Here is a 17,326-nt window from a genome sequence, read left to right on the forward strand (position 1 = left end):
CATTTCAAAAAAGTAGCCCAGACCTTAATTTGGTCAGTTATTTTAAGCAGGTGTAACTCGGATATTCCGTTAGGGATGCAGTTGGTCAAACCATGTCTTTTTAAATAAAACAGAATTTATTCACAAGATTGAGTGAAACATAAACAAAAGAGAACAGAATAACTTAACATATCTGAAAACCCAATGATCATCCTGACTTAATGATGCTGTTCTAGATACTTGCACATAAACATCCTTTGGCCCAAAAGGTAAAATCAGACTCAGGGTCTTACAGGAGAGATGTCAGAGAGAGAGTACCAGCATGGACCTACTTCTTTGGGTCCAGCAGCTTCATAACTGTCTGACTGCTTTCAATGAATAGCCAGACTGCCAAAAACCAAATCCAACTTGAGAAAAGCTGTGCTGGGAGAACTGGCCCCTCCCCTTTCATTGTGTTTTTTTTAAAACTTAAAAGCCTTTTGCTTGAGGCAGTATCTGTTAGCTGTAATCAAGCCCTTTGACTTAGACTTTTCGCAGACTGTGTCTTTTACGATCTGAAAAAAAAACAAGGACAACATAACCTTGCTAAAGGAGCAGCATCATCACAAATCGGTATCTTACATTAAGTTCTTCATAACCTCCCTGCTCTTCTCCTCTTTCCCCACTCTTTGTTAATTGTACCAGAGGATGTGAATTTAAAGTCAATTCACTGTGTATTTATCCATGTTACTCATTTTCTTGAGTTCACCTGTAAAAATGTTGTTTTTACCTGGATTGGTTTTAGTATAGATAAAATATTAATACAAAAATTAATATATGATGAAAATATACTATAAATTAAAAATTCTCCCTGACCCCCTCTACAACTTGAACATCAAACTCAGGTGAATAAAGCTTGTCAAAAATGTAAGTTACAGAGTAAAAGATGTTAACTTTGGCCAAGTTAAGACTCAGTAAGAAATAAAAGATAAACCAGGGATCACTGGAATGTTGATCTGGTGGCTTTGCATATCACATAAGGCATTTATTCTGAAGTTAAGTCTTTACTTTGCAGAAATTCTGCTGTAGCAATTCCAAAGCTTACTTCTGTGTAGGTTTTATCTCTGCTTGGAAAAACAATTGGAAAAACTAAGAAAACACCGTGCTCTGATTTTTGTGTAGGAGAGACAGTTGAAGCTGTCTTCATGTTTGTATGCAGCCAATCAAATCCCAAACTTGATTTTGAGTTCAATCAACAGAAGACCAGCCTGCCAGTTGTACCTGTGCCAGCTCTTGGAAAGGGTTATCCAAATAGTCCCCTCCCTTGTTGTCATAGCTCTGCAAATTTTGATCATTCAAATAATTATTCAGTTCAATTTTGAAAGTGTGTTGAATGCAGATTCACTACTAGGCAGCATATTGAATCATTACAGCTTGCAACACAAATGAAAAGCTATTCTTGTTGCATCCAGTATTTTTCCGATGAACTAAAATCTATGATCTCTGATTACTAACACTTCTGTCACAGTTCCACTTTATTTGCATTATCAAGGTTGTTCATAATTTTGATCAACTCTATTAGTCATCCTCTTTTGTGAGGAAAAAAATCCCACTTGTCCCTGTCTCAATGTAACATAAAGTCCCATAGTGGCTTCATGACATTTTGTTTCAGGCCTCAGTCGTGATGTGTGTTTTTCTTTTGACAAGTTAAATCTATATTTTAAAAGAATTCTTGCAGAGTTGTTTTCCTTGTTTTGTGGTACTTATAGGTGATAAAAATATAACGCATCAATTTAAAATTTCTTTCAAACAGTATTGTATTACTGCTGAGTCAAAAGCAGGCTTTGGAGGAGCTGAGGCAGAGTGTGCAACAGATGAAGTGTTCTGAGGCTAAACTCTCTGCACAGAAGGATCTGTTGGATCAAAAGGTTAAAGAGAATGATGGGAAGGAGCCACCGCCAGTACTAGCCTATGAAGATGATGCAAGATCTATTACATCAATGGTAGGTCTATGTACAGAATGCGTTCTCTTTCAAAATGGCAATCATTCAAATTTAGTAGTTGAAAGATGAAATGAAATTCTAGCATCATTCATTTCATGGTAAATTACTCAGCTCACACTCTTAAGTGCACTCTATTTAAACCATTCAGTAGATCAAGTAGCAGCTTTGAAAATATTATATGTACTCGTTTTCAGATCTTGGCTATTCATTTTAATTTGAGGTAGTACAAAGAAAGAGAGGCGGCATGGTGACTCAGTGGTTAGCACTGCTGCCTCACAGCACCAGGGTCCCAGATTCGATCCAGCCTCGGGCAACTGTCTGTGTGGAATTTGCACATTCTCCCTGTGGTTGCGTGGGCTTCCTCCGGGTGCTCCGGTTTCCTGCCACAATCCAAAGATGTGCAGGTTAGGTGTATTAGCCATGTTAAATTGCCCATAGTGTTAGGTGCATTAGTCAGAGAGAAATGGGTCTGGGTTGATTACTCTTAGTAGAGTCGTTGTGGATGGGTTGGGCTGAAGGGCCTGCTTCCACACTGTAGGGAATCCAATCTAATCTAATCTAAACTTTAAAATGAATACAGAACAAAGGGAAGAGTGAAAATAATGCACACAAACATATGTCAAGATCTCCTTTTGGATAATCCGATTTTCGGATAGTTGGTATTTGGATAATCAAGGTTCCTCCGAACATGAATTGACTGAGCATGTTGAAGTAAAAAGGATGATCTGCTATCCATTACAGAAATATGGCTGCAGGATGGCGAGTATTGAGTCCTGAATATTGTGCTGTATTTGACATTCAAGAACAATAGGAAGCTATATAATGGTGGAGGGGTAGCACTATTAATCAGAGATGGCGTTCGTGCAATCATTAGAAATGAACTTAATTCAGGAAATCCAAATGTAGAATCATTTGGGGTGGGGCTAAGGAATAATAAGGAAAGAGATATCTTCAAGATGTCTTATCAATAACCACAGTCACTGACCAAGAATATAAGAAGAAATATTGGGTGTTTTTGATCAAGGATGACAATACTCATATGTGATTTTAACCTACATATAAATTGGAAAAATCAGATTGGCGGTGATAATCAGGGTGAGAGGCTCATGGAATGCTTATGAGATACTTTCTTAGTCCTGAACTGACCAGAGAGCAGATTAATTAGGTGAAAGTGAGGACTGTAAATGCTGGAGATTAGAGTCGAGAGTATGGTGCTGGAAAAGCACAGCAGGTCAGGCAGCTTCCAAGGAGCAGGAAAATTGACGTTTCGGGCAAAAGCCATTCATCAGCAATGAGGCTCGGAACCTCAGGAGTGGAGAGATAAATGGGAGGGAGGTGGAGCTGGGGGGTAGGTAGCTGAGATTGCAATAGGTGGTTGGAGGTGGGTGTAGTGGTGATAGGTCAGAGGAGAGGGTAGAGCGGATAGGTGGGACAGGTCATGAGGGCGGTGCTGAGCTGGAAGGTTGGAACTGGGATAAGGTGGGAGGAGGAGAAATGAGGAAACTGGTGAAATCCACATTGATGCCATGGGGTTGGAGGGTCCCGAGGTGGAAGATGAGGTGTTCTTGCTCTTGGCATCGGGTGGTAAGGGAATGGCGATGGTGGAGGCCCAGAACCTGCATGTGCTCAACGGAGTGGGAGGGTGAGTTGAAGTGTTCGGCCATGGGGAGGTGGGGTTGGTTGGTGCAGGTATCCCGGCGATGTTCTCTGAAGTGTTCTGCGAGTAGATAACCTATCTCCCCAATGCAGAGGAGACCGCATCAGGAGCAACAGATACAGTAAATGACATGTGGAAGTGGAGGTGAAACTTTGATGGATGTGGAAGGCTTCTTTGGGGCCTTGGACGGAGGTGACGGGGGAGGTGTGGGTGCAGGTTTTGTGCGGGGAAGGTGCTGGGAGGGGAGGCTGGATTGTTGAGGAACAAGGACCTGACGAGGTATTCACGGAGGGAATGGTCTTTACAGAAAGCAGAAAAGGGTGGGGAAGGAAATACATCTCTAGCGGTGGGGTCTGTTTGTAGGTGGTGGAGATGGTGGAAGATGATGCGATGTATATGGAGGTTGGAGGGGTGGAAGGCGAGAACCAGGAGGGTTGTGTCTTGTTGCAATTGGAGGAGTGGGGTTCGAGGGCAGAGGTGCGGGAAGTGGATGAGTTGCGTTGGAGGGCATCATCAATCACATGGGAGGGGAAATTGTGGTCTTTAAGGAAGGAGCCCATCTGGTGTGTTCTGTAATGGAACTGGTCCTCCTGGGAGTAGGTGCGGTGGAGGCAGAGGAATTGGGAATAAGGGATAGCATTTTTGCAGGAGTCCAGGTAGCAGTGGGAGTCTGTGGGTTTCTACATCCAGCAGAGTAAATTGGACTGCTACTGTGCAATATGACAAGATTACTGACCTGAGTGTGAAGGTACCTTAAAGTGGTTTTACATCCAGTTTAAAAGTGATTAGATTGGGTCTATATGAGTATTTTAATTCAGAAAGGGCAACTATGTAAGCATGAAAGCCATCTGCCATGTTTTTACCCAAACATTCAACCTTCCTATATCCCCTTGTAGATTTGCTATGTCCTCTTGAGACATCCTCCCACCTATATTTATATTGGCAATAAATTTCACTCTGCCTATTCCCCAAGTGAATAGTTTATAAATAATCGAGGCCTTGGGACTAACTCTTGGTATTCCAGTAGTAATGGCATTCCAACTGAAAAAGACCCATTAATCCTGACTTTGTGACTTTCGTGTGTGAACCAATCTCCAATCTGTGCTAATAGTGGTGTGGTGGCTCAGTGGTTGGCACTGCTGCCTCACAGCGCTAGGGGCCTGGGTTTGATTTCAGCCTCAGGCAACAATCTTTGAGGGGTTTGCACATTCTCCCCATGTCTGCGTGGGTTTTCTCTGGGTGCTCCAGTTTCCTCCCACTGTCCAAAGATGTTCAGGTTAGGTGAATTGGCCATGCTGAATTGCCCAGAGTGTTGAGGAATGAGTAGACTAGGTGCATGAGTCAGGAGAAATATGGAGTGATAGGATTAGGGGAATGGATTTGGGTGGGATAATATGAGGATTGGTGTGGACATAGGCCAAATGGCCTGTTGCCACTGTAGGGGTTCTGTGAAATTAATTCTAAGAGTTATCCTCAATGTGGTGAGTTCCTACTTTGTGCAATAACCTTTTAAGTAGCATCTCTTTGAATGCCAACACACTAGATCTACTGGTTCCTCTTTATCAAATCTGCTTTTTTATTTTATCCCTCAAAAAACTCTAGCAAGTTTATCTAATGTGATTTCCCTTCCATAAGATCATGTTGACTCTGTTTGATTGTGTAGAAAATGGTTCAAGGTTTTCTCTTTCTCTCTTTCCCTATGGTTTTTTAAAATCTTTCATCACTTCTGTGCTTCTTGCACAGATCTGCTCTCCCTGTGCCTGACCGCCTCTAATGTCCCCACTTTTTATCTCCTGCCACCACACTTCTCACATCGGTTAACTGTTCTCTCTGCAATCCCTGGTCTTTGTGAATTGTCCAAGAAACTGTTGTCCATGTACTGTGCTGCTGTTTCAGAAACTGCTGTTCCCACTGTTTGCAAAGGTTGGAAAGTTGGTTGTGACAAAGACAGATGGAGTTTGCAAAGTGTTACAGGTAGATAGGTTTGTGAATGACAAAATATGTTTGGAGTGTCATGTGGCAAATGTCAAGTACACTTGAGCAGGAAGCATGAACAAATAGTATTACTTAATTGAAGAATGACTGCTGAAATTGAGTTGCAGAGGGATTTTGGTGTCCTTACACATCAGTCGCAAAATATTAATATCAAGAAAGCTAATGAGATACTAGCTTTTATTATGAGAGGAATTGAGCTTAAAGTAAGAACGTTACTCTTCAGTTTTAGAGGGCATTGGTGAGACTGCATCTCAAATATTGTGTGCAGTTTGATCCTTATTTAAGGAAACATGTAAATGTGTTGGAAGCCATTTAGAATCTTAGAATCATAGTATCTTACAGTGCAGAAAGAGGCCTTTTGGCCCATCAAGTCTCACCAACCTCTGAGGAGCACATCCCACCCTATTCCTGTAACCATGCATTTACCATGGCTTATCCGCCTGCACATCCCTGGAAACAATGGGGCACTGTTTTCAAATTATGGGTTGCACTCTCAGGACAGAGTTCAGGCGTTTTTTTTTCAGAGAATTGTGTAACTTTAGAACTCTAATCTCTGAAGATGTTAAAAGTGGGGTCATGGAATATTTTTAAGCCAAGTACATAATTTCTAATTAAACAAATGAATCAGAGCTTATCAGGGGTAGGTGGAAATGTGGTATTTGAAATAAACAGACCAGCCATGATTTTATTGAATGGTGGAATTGGCTTGAGGGGTTTGTGGCCTATGTGATCATGAGGTTTTAGAATAATCATATTCAAGAACTCCCAGAATAGCAATCCATGCATCAACTAAAATTTAAAAGTTAAGTTGCAGATAATCAAATAATTAATTTTGGTGCTATGCTGATGCTGTGTAAATTCTTGAGAAATTGCCGAGGCTGATCTTAGATTTTTATCTGAAATGCTACCACAAAATTTTGCTTGTCTTACTTGTGCAAGTCACTAAGAGACTTTAGTAGCAGCAAGCAGGTACAATGGCATTGTTTCATTCACTATAAGTGTGTCAGATGCTGGCATCAAAACGTTTTGATATTTTTGTTTTTAAGTCGTCAACTAATTTAATCTCTGTTTTTGCGTTCCAACTATTGAAAGTGGATTAAAGCTGTTGGAAGCTCTACTTATGTGTTGAATAAATTGAGGGATATATAAATGTCAATAATTATATCATTTTGTACAGCATCTCTGTCCAAAGCTGTCCAGGCTGAATGACATTCTAACAGCAAAATTGTATTCAATAACATTAATAATTTGCAGGGTTTTTTTGCAAAGTAAATGCATACAAATTGCAATCCCTAATTTAAGTATAAAAATGACATAGAACACTCTAATTAAGATGTTGACTGAATCTCAACAAATATAAATCTTTCACCGTTCTGCATTGTTTTTTTGATTATAATTACCATATCTTGTATTTGATAAGGCTGGTTAATCAGTCTGCTTGTGAGCCATGGGAAGATTTCTGCTTTTGACATTGAGCTCTAATCACAAATTGTTACACAAAAATATATCTGTAAATGGTTTTTGGAATTGAGATTAGAGGAGAGGGGAAAACAGATTTAGAAATCTTGGGAGATGAAAGACTGCAAGATGCTGGAATGAGACTTCAGTACATATGAATTTGCTGCATTATAGATAGTGTCTGGCAAAACTGGGTGAGGGCATAGCTGATCTGGGGATAAAGGAGAATGGAGAAAGAATAAGAGCAGGTAGGAGAACCATGGACAAGAGTGCAGGAGGTTAGTTTAGGAATATCACAGAGGATTTTGGGAGATTGAAAATGTGCATGCATATCTGTTTGTGAATAAAGGGTAGTGCATTTTGGATAATACTACTCCATGGTATCTAATCCCACAGAACATAGCAAAGGAAACTAAAAGATGAGTTTTGAGGGCCAGAAGAAGTGTTCTAAATTTGCAGACCACATTAAATGGGTAGCACAATGACTAAGTCAGATGTCAAAAAGAAGTTGCAATTAGTTATTGATGAGCTGATGAAGTGGATAGTTGTGCTCCATGATGGTAAACTTGTGGTAGTTCACAAATATGTTGTCCTTGTAGGAGAAATGTATTCAAGACATATTTACATAAATGATTTGGATATGAACATAGGAGATATAGCTAGTACGTTTGCAGATGACACCAAAATTGGAGGTGTATTGGACAGTGAAGAAGGTTATTTGAGTACAACAGGATCTTGATCAGATAGGCCAGTGGGCCGAGGAGTGGCAGATAGAGTTTAATTTAGATAAATGTGAGGTGCTGCATTTTGTAAAGGCAAATCAGGGTAGACGTTATACAATTAATGGTAAGGTCCAATGGAGTGTTTCTGAATAAAGGGACCTTGGACTGCAGGTACATGGTTCCTGGAAGTGGAATCGAAGGTAGATAGGATAGTGAAGAAGGTGTTTGTTACATTTTCCTTTATTGGTCAGTGCATTGAGTATAGAAGTTGGGTGGTCCTGTTGTGCTGATACAGGACATTAGATTAGATTAGATTAGATTACTTACAGTGTGGAAACAGGCCCTTCGGCCCAACAAGTCCACACCGCCCCGCCGAAGCGTAACCCACCCATACCCCTACATCTATATCTACCCCTTATCTAACACTACGGGCAATTTAACATGGCCAATTCACCTGACCTGCACATCTTTGGAGTGTGGGAGGAAACCGGAGCACCCGGAGGAAACCCACGCAGACACGGGGAGAACGTGCAAACTCCACACAGACATTAGTTAGGCCACTATTGGAATCCGGTGTGCAATTCTGATCTCCCTATTATGGGAAGGATATTGTCAAATGTGAAAGGGTTCAGATAAGATTTACAAGGATGTTGCCAGCGTTGGAATGTTTGAGCTATAAGGAGAGACTGAATTTTCACTGAACTGTTAGAGGCTCTGGGGTGACCTTATTGAGGTTTGTAAAATCATGAGGGGCATGGATAAGGAAAATAGACAAGGTCTTTTCACCCAGATGGGGGAATCCAAAACTAGAGGGCATAGGTTTAAGGTGAGAGGGGAAAGATTTAAAAGGGACCTGAGAAGGGACCTTTTTCATGCTAAGTATGTTGCATGTATGGAATGAGCTGCCAGAGGAAGTGATGGAGACTGATACAATTACAACATTTAAAAGGCATCTGGATGGGTATATGAATAGGAAGGGTTTCAAGGGATATGGGCCAAATGCTGGCAAATGGGATTTGACTTATTTACAAATCTGGTAGCTTGGAAGAGTTGGACCTAAAGGTCTGTTTCTGTTTTGTATATGTCTGATGATAAGAGTGAATCATTATCCTGAAAAATGTACAGACGTAGTGTAGAAGAGGACATTGATGCCTGGGCATGTGGTCTGGTAGGAGGAGCACCAACTTAAATTCAGGAGCACTTTGAGCAGGATGTGCTAGTTTGACTGTGTGCTATTGGACAAGGCCAGACATTCTTTTCAGGTCAGTAGGTTTTGACTCATATTTCCATGAAACACTTGGAGAGAGAGGTTTTAGTGACAAGACACTGGTTAACTTACCAGTTTATGCTAAGACAATGGTTAAAATTTCTGTTGAATGGAGGAATCACATTACAAACCAGACTCGTGTTTTGTCTTGATATTTACTTTTTTGCTGAAATTAATAATTTTCTGAAGAACAATTTAATAGAATCATAGATTCTTTACAGTGTGGAAACAAACCCTTCGGCCCAACGAGCTGACACTGACCCTCCGAAGAGTAACCCACTCAGACCCATTCCCCTACTCCATCATCCTATATTTACCCCTGAGCAATGCACCTAACCTGCACTTCCTTGAACGGTATGGGCAGTTTAGCATGGCCAGTTTACCTGACCTGCATGGCTTTGGATTGTGGGAGGAAACTGGAGCACCCAGTGAAAACCCATGCAGATATGGAGAAAATATGCAAACACCACACTGACAGTAACCCGAGCCACTGTGCCGCAAGTTAAAAATAAGGTATTGTGTTTCCATTTTACCTTTCAGGAAGGAATATTGCCACGAGCAGACTCCTTTCTGCTCAACACGTAATTATCTACAACTAACAAACTAGGATAAGATTACTTAAACAAAAAAAATGAGTAACGCAAACATAATTTGTTGCCTGTAATAAACATGTACATGAAATATTTACCATACAAGCTTGTTGAGATACAATCCTATAGGTCAAATACCAAACGTTCAAAAAGAGTAAGTACTAATATTATTGAAGAATACTTGAATGTTTATACAAACTTAGTATCATTTGGATTTATGAACTCAACAGGTCTGACATGGTCAAGATTAGAGTAGTGCTGGAAAAGCACAGGAGGTCAGGCAGCACCTGAGGTGCAGGAAAATTGAATCCTTCTGATGAAGGGATTTTGCCCGAAACATCGATTTTCCCGCTCCTTCGATGCTGCCTGACCTGCTGTGCTTTACCAGCATCAGCAGTACCCACTTCTGCCAGGTATGACATAGTGACAGGAATTAAGACATCTGCTTAATCTCAAATATATATCCAGCAAACAGCTGAATATAAACATTATCTAAAAATTAATGTTTACAGTATGGCACATCTGGATAGTAGTAACAGGATAGGACAGAGTCAGCATGGATTTATGAAGGGGAAATCATGCTTGACTAATCTTCTTGAATTTTTTGAGGATGTAACTCTGAAGATGGACGAGGGAGATCCAGTAGATGTAGTGTACCTGGACTTTCAGAAAGCTTTTGATAAAGTCCCACACAGGAGGTTAGTGAGTAAAATTAGGGCGCATGGTATTGGGGGCAAAGTACCAGATTGGATTGAAAATTGGTTGGCTGATAGGAAACAAAGGGTAGTGATAAACTGCTCCATTTCGGAATGGCAGGCAGTGACCAGTGGGGTACCGCACAGATCTGTGCTGGAACCGCAGCTTTTTACAATATATGTTAATGATATAGAAGATGGTATCAGCAATAACATTCGCAAATTTGCTGATGATACAAAGCTGGGTGGCAGGGTGAAATGTGATGAGGATGTTAGGAGATTACAGGGTGACCTGGACAAGTTAGGTGAGTGGGCAGATGCAGTTTAATGTGGATAAATGTATGGTTATCCACTTTGGTGACAAGAACAGGAAGGCAGATTACTACCTCAATGGAATCAATTTAGGTAAAGGGGCAGTACAGAGAGATCTGGGTGTTCTTGTACACCAGTCAATGAAGGCAAGCATGCAGGTACAGCAGGTAGTGAAGAAGGTTAATAGCATGCTGGCCTTCATAACAAGAGGAATTGAGTATAGAAGCAAAGAGGTGCTTCTGCAGCTGTCCAGGGCCCTGGTGAGACCACACCTGGAGTACTGTGTGCAGTTCTGGTCTCCAAATTTGAGGAAAGACATTCTGGCTATTGAGGGAGTGCAGCGTAGGTTCACGAGGTCAATTTCTGGAATGGCGGGATTACCTTACACTGAAAGACTGAAGTGACTGGGCTTGTATACCCTTGAGTTTAGAAGACTGAGGGGGGATCTGATTGAAACATATAAGATTATGAAAGGATTGGACACTCTTGCAGCAGGAAACATGTTTCCGCTGATGGGTGAGTGCCGAACCAGAGGACACAGCTTAAAAATACGGGGTAGACCATTTAGGACAGAGATGAGGAGAAACTTCTTCACCCAGAGAGTGATGGCTGTGTGGAACGCTCTGCCCCAGAGAGCAGTGAAGGCCCAGTCTCTGGATTCATTTAAGAAAGAGTTGGATAGAGCTCTCAAAGATAGTGGAATCAAGGGTTATGGAGATAAGGCAGGAAGAGGGTACTGATTAGGAATGATCAGCCATGATCATATTGAATGGCGGTGCAGGCTCAAAGGGCTGAATGGCCTACTCCTGCACCTATTGTCTATTGTCTATTGGTTCTATTAGTTTTGTTTCTCTGATGATTATTAACATGTTTGTTTTGAAAAGTGGGAAATCCCACATTTGAAAAGCTCAGTACTCTAGACAAGGTTGAAACTGATTGTGAGCTTTCACTGCTTTGCCTAAGTAATCCGTTAAATAGGAAATTAATTCAGGGAACCAGATCTTTGAATTCACCTCTGGTTCAGTTCCAAGGTGCACAGACTCAATACTGATCAAAAATAAAATTAAGAAATGGTGGTTGTTGAATTTGTGACTGCTCTTTTTTTCTAATTTAACCTATTTTTCTAATCAGCCTGTTCAGAGATATTATATAATACCTTGGGAGCAGGTGGAACTTGAACCTAGGCCTCCTGATCCAGGGGTAGGGACTGGACTCTGCACCACAAGAAGACCCTATGAATGCTCATTATTTGTTCAGTGTTATAATTAGATACATCCATGTTCTAGTTTACATTTTAGAGAGTTTAGCGCCTCTCTTCTGTGATCTTGAGACATCAGATTCACTGGTAAAAATGAAATTTCATTATCTTCTGACTCAATCAATTTATTGGGGGTAAAGTGCGAGAAGATTAGCCATGTTCAGCCTGTTTATTTTTGGTCAAACCAGCCAATCAGTGATATGTGGAAGCATTATGTTTTTGTATTATTATGCAAAAACTGGTTGTGTCAATTGAACAGAAGTGAACCTGGCAATAGCTATTGTTCCATTTTCACTTTCTATGAACTGACATTGTGTATCAAATCCTTTCACGCCTCACTAAACCAAATATCTGCCTTCAGAGAGATTGCAGAAAAACGTATGTGCTTATCACTTCCAAATTTAATTATTTCACCCCTCGAGCATCTTATTGTGTAGGTTCAATGAAAGTACATGTTTAGGTAGTTTGTGCAAATGTGTGATGCTACTGATTTCCAGTAGGTAACAACAGAAAAGAATTTGTAATGATTAATCAACTGCTTTTGGGACAAATGTGTATTTTTTTTCTCTCAAAACATGATATTGTTAACTGGTTATTAATTGGTGTAATATGTATTTTGCAAGACTAAAAATCAGGAACTAAACTTCTGATATTGGATCCGTTTTCACGCATCCTGCTGGATGTGCCTGCTTCATTTGGGTTGATGATATCCTCCAAGAGAGTATTTCCTCCTTTGCCCTTACCATCCAGGAATGCCACCTGCCATGGGTTCTAGGTTTTTGGAAGGTGCAGCAGTGAAATTACAGTCACAGCAATAACTATGCGATTATTTAAATTGGGCCTTTATTTGTACAAACTCAGCTATGGACCTGCTCCCTTGACAGCTAATTAGCTGTACCTGCATACTACATTTTTGTGACTGCACTGGAACACACGAATCCCTTTGCTTCACAGACTCTACGATCAGTATTCATTGAGATAATTCTCTGCTATATTCCTCCTGCCAAAGTGAACTTCTTTACATTTTTCCACCTTATACTTCATTTGCCAGATCTTTGACCACTCTCCTAACCTTCACCTTCATCATATTCTTTCATAACATATGTTACTACCTATCTTTTTGACATCTATAAATTTAGATACCAATACTTTGCATGCTATATCAAAGTCATTGATATAAATTGTAAAAAAACTGAGAACTTGGTGCAGACCCTTGAGGGGCCCTACTCGCCACAACCTGTCAATAAGAAAAATACCTTTTTGTGCAGAGTCTCTGCTTTGTGCCAACCAGCTAATAAAGTCATACAGCACAGAAACAGACACTTTGGTTCAACCAGTCCATGCTGATCATAATCCCAAACTAAACTCTTCCCACCTGCCTGCTCCTGGCATATATCCCTTCAAACTTTTCCTATCTTCTATCTTCCAGTCTTCTCTGGAGTAGCCAGCTGGAAATAAAGCCCTCTGCTCCTGGAATCATCAAAAAAGTCAAAGATTTTATCTAAGTATGCAAATTCCACAGTTTATCAGTCTTTTCAATGCAAGTTGACAGAAAGCAATAATGCAAGTTTCTGTAAGAAATATAGAATTATTATGTATTACAAATTCTAACTATAGGTGAACAACTATGGACAGTTAAAACTCTAACTCTCTTATACAGTTCTCCCTGCACAGAGGTACAAACAGACAAAAAAGCTTTGGGATTAAGTATAGAGGGAAAAGGTGGGAAGCCTTGTCTACAGGGTTCACTGGAATAAACCTTTTGTTGTTATGACTTGCTGTTCCTTAATCCCTCTTTTCTCCAGGTGTTTTTTACTTGCTTGATGGAGACAGAGTAACTGGTTCACAAATAATATTTCTTAGCAGTTAAGAGCCACAGTTTCCAGCAACTGGTGCGGGAAAATAAACTGGCTTTCTTCAGGCTTTAGGAATTTTTAATGCAGAGAGCGAGAGTGCGCGCGACACTGCCTCTTTTTGGAATTCTGTAGGTTTCTGGCCACTTCTTTCACATCTACAAGCTGTTCAGTTACTTCGGAGCCATCACGTTGTTGGCAGGCAAAAGAACTTTGCCATTGACAACTGGTCACTGTTCCATGAACGAATCAACTACTTATTGCCAGTCAAGTCTCACTTTTAACACCTCCCTGGTGCCAGTTGTCTGCTTCTAACAGTTTGAACAGGCAGCATTGTGAACTGCACTTATATAAAGTGTTGGTAGCTTGCTTTTGAGAAGTGCAGCAATCCCTTCCATAATCCTAGATTTGTTGAATGGCTCTTTTCCTATGTCATTCCACAGTCAACAATGCGAAAAGTTATAAGATATGAACTTATACATTGTGCTTGAATTTAATGCTTGCTTTAACTTCTTTACTTAGCGGTGGATGTTGAGTCCTGCCCATAGTTTTTTTTTCTTTGTAGTACGGTTATATAAAATATTCTCATTTTTCTCCATTTCAAACAGGATGTAAAATTCAATCATATTGCGATTGCTGCTCCCCAGTGCTGCCTTTACTCTGAGGTAACTCATTAATCCTGTCCCATGGTGCAACATGAGTCAATTTCCACTTGCTATATAGTTGGTTCTAGAATGAGCTGCTATAAGCAACCATCTCAAAAGCATTCCATGAATTTCTCATTCAGGCCACCATTGCCAAATTTTTTGTAGATTTTTAGATTTATATATTTAGGTTAAAATTTCAGGGTTATTCCATTTCTTTATTACAAGCACCTGGCATTAATTTTGTATACTTGGTCCTACATTTTGCTTACTTTTAGAGGATCTATAAATGACTTGTTTCCTGAACTCCTCTTCATCTCCACATAAACCAATTCTTCATCCTGATCTCCTGAACCAAGATTATCTCTTACTATTGCACTAATATAGTCTTCGGTGGAGTGCTATCTCTCCACTATTACTGAGTTTTAATGAGGAGTTGGACAGATTTTTTAAATTGGTAATGGGTTGAAGGGATATGGGGGGGAAAGGCAGGAAAATGGGGATGAGGAGCATATCAGCTATGATCGAATGGTGGTGCACTCTTGGTGGCCAAATGGCTCGATTCTGCTCCTATATCTATGGACTTATAAACTTTCTATTCTTCTTGAAGGTCAGATTCTCCTCAAGATCCAGGACCTAAGTATTGTCATCCTGCAGCCACATTTCCAAAGTAGATGTCATATCATATTTATTTATTTCAATTTGTGCTACTGATTCATTTGTTTTGCTGTGAATGCGATGTGCAAATGCAGCCTCTTTAGTTTTACTTGACTTTGTTATCTTTGTAAGATCTAGTTTTGATTGCAGGGGCATTCTTAGTTTTTTTCCCCCTTCTCTGTCCTTTCCTGCCATTCTCTAAACTTAATTTCCCATGTTACTGTTTTGCTCTCCTACCTCAGCTCTATGACTTGATTTGTTCCATGCATCAAAGTCAAGCTTAATGTTTCATTTAACTTTTTTTTTGATCTAAAACCGACTCTGATTTCCTAGTTAAGTAGTTTGCTGGAAAATCAATCCCAGTAAGTTTTAGGAATAGACATCCCAATGGTTCAGCTCCCTCATTACCTAGTGCTGATGCCTAGAACTGCTCCTAGAACTGGAACCAACATTTCCTGAACCAATCTTAGAGCTACCCATTGACTTCTTAGTCTTATTCACTGTAAGGCAATTCAGACTCTATTCAGCCCTTTGAGCCTTTTCTGCTGTTTAATATGATCATGCTTGGCCTCCATTCTATTTTCCTGCCTGCTCCCCGTAACCCTTGAATTCATTACTAATTTTAAAAATCTATCTTCTCTTCAAATGTACTCAGTTTACCAGCTTCTACTATACTTTGGGGTAGTGAATTCCACAGATTTACAACACTTTTAGAGAAATAATTTCTCTTTATCTCTGTTTAAAATCTGCTACCCCTTATCCCAAAACTTTCATTCTGCGTTGCCCCACGTGAGGAAACATTGTCTCCATGTCTGCTTTGTCGATCGTAATATCTTTTACACCTCAATTAGATTTCCTCTCACTGTTCGAGACTCAGGATAGTATCGGCTAAAATTGCTCAATCCCTCTTCATAATAACACCATCTCATCTCTGATCAGTCTAGGTTACTTTTCCTCTCGCCAATATGCCTCTTTGTCTGCTATTTAGCTTCCATACATCGGGTCATAGAGATGTACAGCATGAAAACAGACCCTTTGGTCTAACTTGTCCATGCTGACCTGATGTCCTAAATAAATCTAGTCCAATTTGACCAATATCCCTTTCAACCCTTCCTATTCACATACCAATCCAAATGCCTTTTAAATGTTGTAATTGTGCTAGCCTCCACCACTTCCTCAGCAACTCATCCCATATGTACGTTATCCTCTGCATGAAAAGGTTGCCCCTTAGGTCCCTTTTAAATCTTGCCCCTCTTACCTTAAACCTATACCCTCTAGTGTTGGACTTGCCACCACTGGGAAAAGACCTTGTCTATTTTCCCACCTCATGCACCTCATAATTATATAAACCTCTATAAGGTCACCTGTCAGCCTCCAGCGCTTCAGGGAAAATTTAGCAGCAGTCTATTCAGCCTCTCCCTATAGCTCAAGCACTGCAACCTTGGCAACATCCTCGTAAATCTTTTCTGAACCCTTTCAAGTTTCACAACATCCTTCCTATAGCAACGAGACCAAAATTGTGCACAGTATTCCAAAAGTGGTCTCACCAATGTCCTATACAGCTGCAACATGACCTCCCAACTTCTGTACTAATGCACTGACCAATAAAGGAAAGCACACCAAATGCCTTTTTCACTATTCTGTCTACCTGTGATTCCACTTCCAAGGAACTATGTACCTGTACGCCAAGGTCTCTTTGTTCAGCACTACTCCCCAGGACCTTACCATTAAGTGTATAACTTCTACTCTGATTTGCCTTTCCAAAATGCAGCACCTCACTTTTATCTAAATTAAACTCCATCTGCCAATCCTCAACCCATTGGCCCATTTGATGAAAGATCCCGTTGTATTCTGAGGTAACCTTCGCTGTTCAATATGTCTCCAATTTTGGTGTCATCTGCAAACTTGCTAAGTATATCTCCTATGTTCACATCCAAATCATTTATATAAATGACAAAAAGCAGTGGTCCCAGCTTCGATCTTTGTGGCACACCACTGGTCACAGATTTCCAGTCTGGAAAGCAACTCTCCACCGCCACCTTCTGTCTCCCACCTTTGAGCCAGTTCTGTATCCAAATGGCTAGTTCTTCCTGTATTTCATCTGATCTGATTTTGTGCTGGCTCAATTTGTAGATATTTTTAACCAACCTGTTCAGACATGTTATGACACATCTCTGAAGTAGGTGGGACTTGAATCTCGACCTGCTGGCCCAGTGCCAGGAGCACCAAGACTGTACCACAAGAATCCTCAAACTCA

At 40.4% G+C, this 17,326-nt stretch overlaps 1 protein-coding gene across 5 annotated transcripts in view; it reads left to right on the plus strand.

The window, feature by feature from the left end:
• Window positions 1-17,326, plus strand: part of fer (fer (fps/fes related) tyrosine kinase) — a 199,311-nt gene that overhangs the window by 90,797 nt on the left and 91,188 nt on the right. For all 5 annotated transcript variants that reach the window (XM_072583637.1, XM_072583635.1, XM_072583636.1 and 2 more), the window contains one exon: window positions 1,772-1,961. In XM_072583637.1, the coding sequence (XP_072439738.1) occupies window positions 1,772-1,961 (190 nt within the window). The remainder of the gene's footprint in view (window positions 1-1,771; window positions 1,962-17,326) is intronic.

The sequence above is a fragment of the Chiloscyllium punctatum genome, chromosome 2 (genome assembly GCF_047496795.1).
Source record: "Chiloscyllium punctatum isolate Juve2018m chromosome 2, sChiPun1.3, whole genome shotgun sequence".
Lineage (NCBI taxonomy): Eukaryota > Metazoa > Chordata > Chondrichthyes > Orectolobiformes > Hemiscylliidae > Chiloscyllium > Chiloscyllium punctatum.